Source organism: Eurypyga helias, unplaced genomic scaffold (genome assembly GCF_000690775.1).
Source record: "Eurypyga helias isolate BGI_N326 unplaced genomic scaffold, ASM69077v1 scaffold11770, whole genome shotgun sequence".
NCBI lineage: Eukaryota > Metazoa > Chordata > Aves > Eurypygiformes > Eurypygidae > Eurypyga > Eurypyga helias.
The window spans coordinates 25,634-36,168 of record NW_010225235.1 but is presented as its reverse complement, the minus strand read 5'-3'; the positions used below and the strand labels follow the sequence as shown (position 1 = coordinate 36,168).

General features: G+C 45.9%; 1 protein-coding gene across 1 annotated transcript in view; it reads right to left on the bottom strand.

The window, feature by feature from the left end:
• Positions 1–2,944: 2,944 nt before the first annotated feature.
• Positions 2,945–10,535, bottom strand: part of POLR1A (polymerase (RNA) I polypeptide A, 194kDa) — a gene marked incomplete at its 5' end in the record, with an annotated part of 32,432 nt that continues 24,841 nt past the window's right edge. Inside the window, 6 exons of the mRNA XM_010148754.1 lie at positions 2,945–3,045; positions 5,507–5,671; positions 6,744–6,861; positions 7,374–7,574; positions 8,189–8,470; positions 9,971–10,087. Coding sequence (XP_010147056.1) covers positions 2,945–3,045; positions 5,507–5,671; positions 6,744–6,861; positions 7,374–7,574; positions 8,189–8,470; positions 9,971–10,087 — 984 coding nt within the window. The remainder of the gene's footprint in view (positions 3,046–5,506; positions 5,672–6,743; positions 6,862–7,373; positions 7,575–8,188; positions 8,471–9,970; positions 10,088–10,535) is intronic.

The following is a 10,535-nucleotide window of genomic DNA, read 5'->3' as shown; positions in this document are numbered from 1 at the left end:
GGGGGGTAGTTCACAGCCTCAAAAGGAACTGTATAGCCCCAGGAATTGTTGCAAGGAAACGAAGAACCTTGAAAACTTAGAAGATCCAGCTGCAGAGCACTGCACGTTACGCAAAAAGGAACAGAAGTCCTTCAACCACAGGCAGCAGGACATTTCTTCTACCTCTGTTTTCCGCACGTGTGGGAATTTTAAGCAAACTGAAATGCCTCCGGTCTCTGAAAGGGCCATTTGGATGACTCCCAAGCTGACCTGCTCAGGCTACGGATTCGAAGTAATCCCCACCACAGCTGCCTCTCCTTCACAGGATAAACCAAGGCACTGATGTGCCAAGACAGGTACCATTCTCCAGCCCCGAGAGGCGCACTCTCATCCGAGGTCCTGCCATGCTCTCTCCCCTATCACTTCTGTCCAGGAACAGGAACCTACTGTTTTCCTCAGCAGACATGCGGCAAGACCTGGCCCACAATGCCGGGGGCTTTCCTACAGCGTCAGATCTTTCGGGAGAGCAGAATTGTTTTTCCGACGCTGGCCGGTGCCTAAATCTTAAAGGCAGCTCGAAACTGCCAGGGGAGGTCGGCTCATCCTGCAACAGCCAGAGCACATTTTCCAAAAGGCTCTATTTAAAGACTCCTCGCTATTAGATAACCCGGGAGCAGGAGTGACTAACCAACCACCTACTCAACTCATCACCATTTCCTGCACAGCTCATTCTACAGCGATTTGACACACAACGTGCTGCAAAGCAAAGGACAGGCACTTCCATTTTCTGAAAACAAAACTATAATATTTACGGGCCCCTTCCTGCCCTGCTCACACAGCCCGCACGCCCCTCGCTGCCCTGAGCGTTGGCCCACCGCTGCCCCACCACCGTACGGGGCTGCTCCCCAGCCCTGGAGAAGCAGGCAGGCCTGCCAGAAGGGTTGCTACAGGCAACGCTGGCCTCGGGAGCTTCTGAGAGCTCCAGAAAACAACGGAAAGGCAAGCTGGTGCCTAGGAACAGACAGACTCAATCCCTCTTCAGTTGCAGCACGGCACAATTTCCCATACCCTCGTTTTGAATACACAGATTTTACATGTGGATATACCATGCCAAAATATGAGACTAGTGAGTTTTCCCGTATTTCACAGCTCCATCACTGCAAGGACAACTCATGACCATCACACAGTCAAAGCGACCTCTTCAGCTACACAGAGAAGCGGTATGAGCACTTGGATGAAGGAGTTAGTTACGTCAAGCTCTTCGGAGAACTGAAGGATGCCGCATCTCCACACAGAAAACATGGCATAGGTGCTCTTCCCAGCAGGACCGTGAATACCTCTGGGGGATCTCCCTCAGAAAATGCTCTGCAACAGCACAGACTGTAGCCTACAGTTAAGTCTTTTCATTACCACGCTTGTCCTTTCCCATCTAAACATTTGCAAACTCCTTCCAACTCATTCTTTCCCGGCTGCTGGCAGAATGACGTGGTTTGGAGAACAGACAGCAGGTGCTAAGACTGGGGAAAAAGACCCAAGAAATCTTTTGCGAAGCAGAACCAGAGCTCTACCAGGCGAATGCGTTGGTTACACTTCAGCACAATCCACAGTGCATTTGACACAGATTTAACAGCTGAGGCAGAACAGACTCCGTCAAGATACTCCACAGAAGCTCTTTTCCAATCCCAAGCCAACGTCTCCCGCTCCCTGATCTGATCCCCTTTTGTGCAGCTCCACTGGAAGCAGGAGCTCTGCAGCTGGCTGAGCGAGCTCTGGCACTTTCCATGAGCTCAGGGGTACCACTGAGAATGGGCAGGGGCTGAAACCTGTTAGAAAACCTCCCTGTATGGTTTGCCCGTGCAAACTCCGAAGAATTTTAACTATTTGCATGCATTTCATTCCGATTAAAATCAAATGCGTAAGCACCGAAGTCTGAGTTATGAAGAGCTGCTAACAGCTCTCGGTGACGTGATCTTTAACAGCCATCAGGGTCAAAGTGATGGCTGGTGGCCTCATGACAAAATTCACTCAGTGAGCCAGCCACATAATACGGCATTCAGAGAATTTCTTTGCAATGTCCTTTATTAAATATCCTCTTTGATACAGAATATTTAAGCAAAAACAGGTTAAAAACTGTGTTTCAGTAATTCTTACAGGAGTCTTTTGTGTTGCCACTGTTACAGCAGCTCACCTTGCCATTTAAGGAATAAATCTTAATCAGAAGTCAGGTTTCTCACTGGGCAGAGATCTGTTCCATACAAAGAAGTTGTCAGAGTATGCACTGGAAAATGCCTGTAGAAACCATGAAAACTCTTCAAAATTTTACAGAAATTTTACAGTTGTGTCATTTATTAATTCTTAATAAATGAAGAAACATGATAGGAAAATGCAACCTCTGAAGCTTACAGAAGTCACAGCAGTGCACGCACATACAGAAAAAGAGAAGGATATGCCTCAAGCACCGACGCTTCAGTACAACGCCGAAGCTTCAGCGCAGCGCGGCCCAGCGACACCTGAGAGCTCTGAATGCCATTTCTGGTACCAGAAATGCGTCCTGTAACAATCGTGTGTCTGTGGCAACTGGCACTACCCACCCAGCTGGGATTCTGCTCCAAAAATCAGACAGCACGAACAGACTCTGCTTTGACCTCTGGCTGCCGTAGCTGTGCACGGCCTATTCGAGACCCAGACGGTCTCCTTCATCTTATTCTTTTCTACGAAAACCAGTAACATCATGTTTTACATTAATGAACAGTAAATAAATGTTTCTTTGGATCAAAGGATATCTCCTCCAGGTGCAGACGTTCTCATTACACAGATTAGGCTCATCAGGTATCCAGACTAACGAACCCCCTGGCACAGGGAAGATGGCTGGGACGCAGCACGTGCTCCTGCTGCGTAGCCGCAGAGCGCACATCTCTCTTAGGATGAACCTTTCAACTGGAATCCTTACGTTACAACCAAAACACTATGTAAGGGGCTGCTTGAGGTCAAACAAACCAGTCCCTCCTTTAACAACTTTGCCAACCACTAGGCACGCCGAAGGGGACCGCAGTTCGTCATGGGCCCCTGTAACAAAGCAAACGAGATCCCATTAGGATGTTTCCCAAGGCTTCTCAAAGGTCAGTGCTGAAAAGAAAACGTTTTGGCTCGCACGAGAGAAGCCGCGAGGCTCAGCCTCCTCCCGTTTCAGAAAGGCGCTGCCACCTAACGCCCAGAGGTTAGTTTTAAATTGCATTTCCAAGAGCAGGAGTCCAACACTCTTCCTACCCCTCCTACCTCGATCATCTCTTCCTGATGTGCAAGAGCATGATGCTCTTGCACATCATGTTTGTGCAAGCACAGAATTAGGCCGCCCGTAACTAAACTCTCCCTATTCGGCAGGAAAAGGCAATGCGTTCTGAATTCTAAGAGAGCAGAGGTTTGACCTCCCAGTGAACACGTTTTGCCGATTAAATAGATGGCTAAAAAAACACATCGATGAAGCGAACCCAAAAAGATTCCCTTTTCACTGCTGCCTTTCTCCTTTGTTAGAGTGAATCCTTTCGGTGTGAATTTTAAATCCTTCTGGCTAGATACGAAGAGAACTTTTCACTGGAGAGACATTCCATGAATTCCTTTGATTTTGTGGTTACTCACTGTAGCGCAACAGTGTCACAGAAATTTGGATGCTCTCCCGACAGTGTGCCTAGCTAGGACTGGTTTTCTAAGCATCCAGGCTGGTTTTCATTCATCCTAACTACCAGCGAGCTGGAATTCTGTCATTAGAGCACCTGGAAGATTGGAAATGAAACTGTTAAACGTTTGGTAAGTTTGGGTCATCTTTGTACAGAGCTTTCTATCATACGGAGGGTGCGGGAGGAGCCGCACCACAGCACAGTATGGCAAGTGCCTGCAGCCCTGATCTCAGCTTCAGCTGAATAATTCAATAGCTGTGTCAAATGTGTGTCAGCTGAAGGAAAAAAGAAGCCTCTTTGTTAGATCATTACCCCAGAAGGGCCGTAACTGTCCTGTTTCCTCACGTGATGTTAACAAAGAGCTGTTCTTTGAGGAACACAGCCACAGGGACCCGACGTGTGATGCAGCGTGTTCTGGGCACAGAGCCCCCCATCAGTCTGCTGGGTCACACAGGCGCTCTGCTGGCCCTTCGGATGTTAGCCATACCCACAGGCCTTCTGCTGCCCTTACTGACCAGGGCTGTAAGCAGGCGCCCTTGCAGCGTCTCTTTAAACGTATGGCAAAGTTAGCAGTTACGTTAAAGCAAATTAGGGCCAGACTGCTGCAAACCACATGACGACTTTGGTTTACACAATGGTGAAATCAGGAACTCCCTTCACTTGTTATCAGTGTAGCTTTCCTGCCAATTCACCTTCTGTCAGTAGGCACTTCAGGTCTTTTTTCATCACGTTATCCATAAACAAGATTACATTTCACTTGGCAAAAACCTTGTCTTATTTCCAAGGCAATACGTGATAAATACAGAGAGAGCGCGCAACTGGGTGAGGAACACCCTCTTCTACTCAATTTCACCCCAGATTTACACCTTTTCTTTCTGATTTCAGATTAATTTGTCCATTGTAACCAATACTGTTCATTAAAACCTGAATTACATTCCCACAGCATTAACAAAAAGGATTTCAGTGGTAGCACTATCTCCAACATCTGTGCAAGGCATCACGTTGAGAGCTTTTCCCATTTGTGAAAGGTAGCAAAAGGAGCACAGGAGCATCCACAAAAAAGAGCATCCAACTGGGAAGCACAGAAGCCAAGACGATTCGCAGAAGGGTGACATAATTAGTATCCAAAGCAGGCGATGATGCAAACTGTCTAACGACAGACTTCAAGGACAAGTGTTTTGGGTAAGACTCCTAGATGTAGGTGGCCACTGCCATTTCAGATGCCCTAAATGATCCACGCAGGCATGTGATCTCTGTGCCTTCCAGGGAGCCACTACAGGGCAGAGAGGGTACTCCTGGGCATCTCAAATGGCACCAGAAAGCTACCATTAGAAAAGACGAGTCTCACCCTCTGTCTGCATTTGAGGAAAAAAGCAAAGATAGTGAGGTGCTACGAAGAAGAAAAACAGGATCAAAGTAACAGCCAGGACTGCTCTCAATGAAATTCTGACCAGCAAGGTTAGAGAAGAGATGAAAATACAGGAGTTGTAAGAGACATGAAAACAAAGCAGAGATGACAATTTTAATGGCAGAGACAGAAAAGGGCGTATTTAGTCTTCTGTTAAATAGCTCTGCTATAACAAATCTTAACAACCTTAAGGTTTGTTATAAAAATGCCTAATTCTTGAGGAGGAGTCACAGACCTCACATGTGGGAGCTGACTTCATTTAAGCTGACAGAATTTTATTAAAACCATCTGGAACATTTTCCTAGGAAAGGGCTTAATTCAATGTTCAGCCTCTGGCATTTTTTTTCTAATCCAATTATGCCTTACTCAAAAGAGTGAAGAGTCACGATGCAAACAAAGCACACGCAGAACGCTGCAGCAAAAGAGTTCAAACTAAACCATTTACCCATCATTGTTGCTTCCTTCAAGAATTTGTAGCTGGTTTCAAATGTCATCTGTTGCAGAGGCGAGGAGTTGGACTGAATTCCAAAACGATTCAGCGGTTTATAAAATCCTTCAAAACACATGTAATCTGCCACAAGTGAAAGGTGCCGGGGGTCCACCTCAATGCCTAAGAAGACCAGAAAGAGCACTCATCAGAGCATTCGAGAGGCAGACCTCAGTATAATATGAACCATTTCCTCTCCAGGGAAACAAAAACGTTAAGAATGCTGTAAGGGGACAGAGTTCTTCTACAGAAAAACAGTAGGGTCTGGATCACCTGCTGTTTATGCAGAAGGGGATCAGACCTCCATCGTTTGTGATGGGACAGAGCCCTAGCCTCTCGCTGGCGGCCTGCATCAGCCAGGCCCCAGAGTCAGAAAGGCTCCCAGAATTTCTGTGCCTGATACTAGGTATCCACAGAAAACCCTGCTTAGGTTAAAAAGAAATAGCACTTACTGCTAAATGATGTTTGTGGAGTCAGTGTAATGGGGCATCATTAACAGCTCTGTCAACATTGACCTAACAGTTCTTGAACAACTTGAAGGTCAGACCATTCCGGGCCACCAGCTGGCCAAGGTTTGATGCAACTGGTCGCTAAAATTCCCACTGTCTTAATCTTCCCTCTTTTCAATAGTTTAATTCATAGGAAGACTTAGCTCACTTAAGGCAAATTCAACGTGCCTGACTTTCGCAGCCTATGAGGCCAGGCATCTTCCCCAAGCTGGACTCTGACCTGTGCAGAGAGCAGGACGTTCAGACAACACAGTGCAGCTATTTTGGGGAAGATATAAACATAACTATAACGGGAGCCTAGATTCCCATCATTAAAAAGCTAGAGGGAGGCAAGATTAATACTGTTCTCAGGGCCACTACGCCAGTCTAACACAGTCAGGTTCCTCAGACGTTAATAGTTAACTCGCCTGCAAAAGTAAATGTAGCAGAATAAGAAAGCTCTGTGAAGGGGGGATAAATTCATCCTATTCTGCTGAATTTTCTACTGATTAAAAGGAGCCTAACAATTAACTAACAGAGTCTTCACAGACGGCATTACAATGATTAAAACAATAAAAATGTTCTACTTAAAAATACCCACGTAAATGAAAAGATCATGCAAAGCCGTAACTTCGTAAGCACTGCGGCTGGGTTTTCCCATCTTCAGGGTAATAAAGACTATCTTTAAAAACATGAAGAAACCTTACCATATACAGCAAATACATCCTTTATTTCCTTTATGATCGCCCTCAGGGCAGACTCAATTCCATAATTCTTAGCCATGGCATGAATATCATTGGAATAAAGTCTGTTCAGGTCCAGAATCTGAAAGCAAAAAAAAAAACCCACAGATACAGGTTAGGACAGTAGTTAGTTACTCTGTGCTTCCAAATAACTTAAGCTAAGATAGCTTTTATCCCTCCATCTTTCACTAGCTTAATGAATTAGCTGGTCTCAGCCAGTCACAACTTTTAGCAAAAGTAGTAGAGAAGATGTAGCTGTAAACAACCCTGAATTCGTGGAGTTATGGGCTAGAGGGCATAACAGAATGACTCATGTCCAATACTGCAATTCACTTAGATGGAAGAGCTCCCTCAAGTAACATGAGGCAGTCGGAACCACAGCGGGGAATTATCTGTCAGACACTGCGCTGCTGCACAAAAACTGGTTTGCAAGCTGCCCTTGAGAAAAGGCTCTGCTGAGCTCTGAACACATCTGGGGGTAAAAAGGGTGAGGAAAAGGACCACCCCTTCTACATTTAAATGCCATCCTTCATCCACCATATCCCTAGAACATAAAAGACAGTTCAAGTTCAGGATTATACATAGATTACGTACATCAGAGTATCTGAACAGCTCTGCAAGGTTTATCCCTTCCGTGTGCAGAACGAGTTCCCTCTCTCCTTGATTATTGGTACTTTCATTCAACAAGCATCGCGTGATCCCCTTCACTTCATGCAGGACTGTGCTTCGTGCGACAGAGGCGAGCAAGGAGGAGATATCAAAGTACAACTTCATCAATGGAAGCGCCAATGAAACCTAAGAGAAAAAAAACCCACTGCAGCGTTGTTCTGTAAGGAAGCTTGGACGTTAGGCTCAACAACCAGCCGACTTCTTTTTAGGCAAGGAGACAGCTGGAATTACCCTCACTGTGCGTTTAGGAACTTAAACGTCTGACTAGAATGGCAGCTGAAGGGTGCTCATATGAACACCCCACCCCAGGATCATTCATCCACATAGCTTTCAGGATCTCTGAAGCGACCCTGACTGGGGTTTTTGGGGGGTAGGGTATGTGTTTGTTGGGTTTTTTGCTTGATTGTTTGGGGTTTTTTTAAGATGTTTAGACTTTTTCAACATTCCAGCCATGACTTTTATTCATCAAGACCTACACAGTGGCGCATCAGGTACCAGAAGATTAAAGCACAATAAACCTGTCAGAAACCTGTTTTTAAAAAGTTTCATCAGGCATTCTGAAAGTTGGATGTTACCAAAAATTCTGTCAAGAAATACAATTGTAGTGCCGCTTTTCTGTAGGACTACGGGAGCGCCGAGACGAAAGAGCAGCACTGCACTGAAAAGTTACAGTTGTTACGGGAGCTACAGGCAACTGGTGCGCAACCACGCGGAGACGTTTCCAGGCACCACTGTCTCACCTCACACCAAAGCTCACTCTCCATGTCAAACGTGTAACCCTGTATGGATGGGTGGCTGTCCAGAACAGCGTTTATTCGCAGCTCTGCTGAGGGAAGTAGTCGACCTTTCTCTTTTTTAGTCTGAGGCATAACGGAAGGATGTTGAGATTCGTCACCATCTGCTCCATTCTGATCTTCTTCAGCACAAGGAGACGTTCCTTCTTTTTCCGATTCAGCCTCTTCATCTTCTAGATTCTCATCAACATTTTCTTCCCCATCCTCTTCTTCACTCTCATAATCAACCTGCAAAGAAACAATGTTGTATTTATCCGAGCCAGAATGTGTACGGAAACCAAGCGCACCACAAAAACCATTTTATGCAGGACTGTTCTTGAGAGCTGAGTTGCAGTGTCTCGCCTGTGACATGGTGGAAATGCAGTGCTGTTGTAAAGAACACTGGTGGATGAAAAGCTGGACATGAGCCGGCAGTGTGCACCGGCAGCCCAGAAAGCCAACCGTATCCTGGGCTGTATCCAGAGAAGTGTGGCCAGCAGGTCGAGGGAGGGGATTCTCCCCCTCTGCTCTGCTCTCGTGAGACTCCACCTGGACTGCTGCATCCAGCTGTGCGGCCCCCAACATCAGGATACAGACCGGTTGGAGCAAGTCCAGAGGAGGCCATGAAGATACTCAAGGGGCTGGAGCACCTCTGCTATGGGGACAGGCTGAGAGAGTTGGGCTTGTTCAGCCTGGAGAAGAGAAGGCTCCGGGGAGACCTTATTGTAGCCCCTTCAGGTACTGGAAAGCTGCAAGGAAGCTGGGGGGGACTTTTTACAAGGGCCTGTAGTGACAGGACAAGGGGTAACAGGTTTAAACTGAAAGAGGGGAGGTTTAGATTGGATGTAAGGAAGAAGTTCTTCATGGAGAGGGTGTTGAGGCACTGGAACAGGTTGCCCATAGAAGCTGTGGATGCCCCATCCCTGGAAGTGTTCAAGGCCAGGCTGGATGAGGCTTTGAGCAACCTGGTCTAGTGGAAGGTGTGGGGTTGGAACTGGATGGTCTTTAAGGTCCCTTCCAACCCAAACCGTTCTATGATTCTATGAAAATAACAGATTCCTTTCAGTATCTACTTCTGTATAATTTTGCCATTACAGTTCAGGATGCTACAGGTTATTTGGACTGCAGCAGAATTTAGTTTTCTCCCCTTCCCCTGCAAAAAGGCTCTTCCCATAAACCATCTCTGATGATGGGATTCCCTCAGGATTTTCAATTACTCCACCCTCTTGCTGAAATGACAGCAACCCATCTTTTAAGCAGTAATTATGAAGTAGTGAACACAGAGAAACATGCAGAGACAGGGAGAGTATTTATTAAGAACCACAATAAAGTTTTAAAATCAATTAATGGCATGAAATTAAGAAGAGGTGAGGTCAAGTGAACTTCAGCCCAGACAACCTGACTGTCAGACACATCTACCCGATGCCTGAGGAACAAGGTTTCAGGAAAACGCTCGTCTCCCATCTTTAACTTGCACGGTTCTGTATTACTCCTAAAGGACAGCAGTGACTAAGCTCAGCTATGATGGCCAAGGCCCTCACAGGTCTCAGCCCACAGCTTCTGCTGCAGTTTTCCCCCCATCCCAATCAAAACTGATCAGCACAAAGCACAGACTTTCTTATCTCCTTTCAAGTGGGGTTTGGGTTTTTTCAGCATTTGGTTTCCATGGAAACTTTCCTTCCCAACTCAAACCAAGGCAGAGGCAATTGGGAATCAATGTGCAGTGCAGAGCACCTATAAAGTCATTACCTCTTCTTCCTGGTTCTTTTTCCATTTTGTGTCTGTAGCATCACCATCCCCTTCATCAGCTTCTGCATCAACAATGTTCTCTTCTTCCTCCACTGGAGCTTCCTCATTAGTCTGTGTCTAGAAATCCATGACAGCAGATAATCAGGCTGACTGCAAAGGCTTTAGCCAAACGTTTGCAATTTAACAATCCCTTGTTGAATGATCCACCTTTAAGGACCAATTAATTTCTATAAGCCCACTACTGTAAAGAAACAAGGAAGTTATCACACTGGTGACAGTTTATCTATCCTGGAGACACTCTTTGTGTTTAATGTTAAAGTTAGCAGCCTGCTTATATCACAGTCCTTGATGGGAGAGGAGTGGCAGAAGGAACATGCAAAAGTCTTGCAAGGAAAAGAGGATCTTCCCCGAAGTTTCAACAGTCTGCTACAACAGGACATTGATATGGGAGCAAATGGAGAGTAATATACCTTTATATCATTACAGCTAAAATAAACAGGCATTTTCAGAGTACAGTCTTAAGTAAATTAGGATTTAATACACAATAACTTTAAGTTCCTTGCTA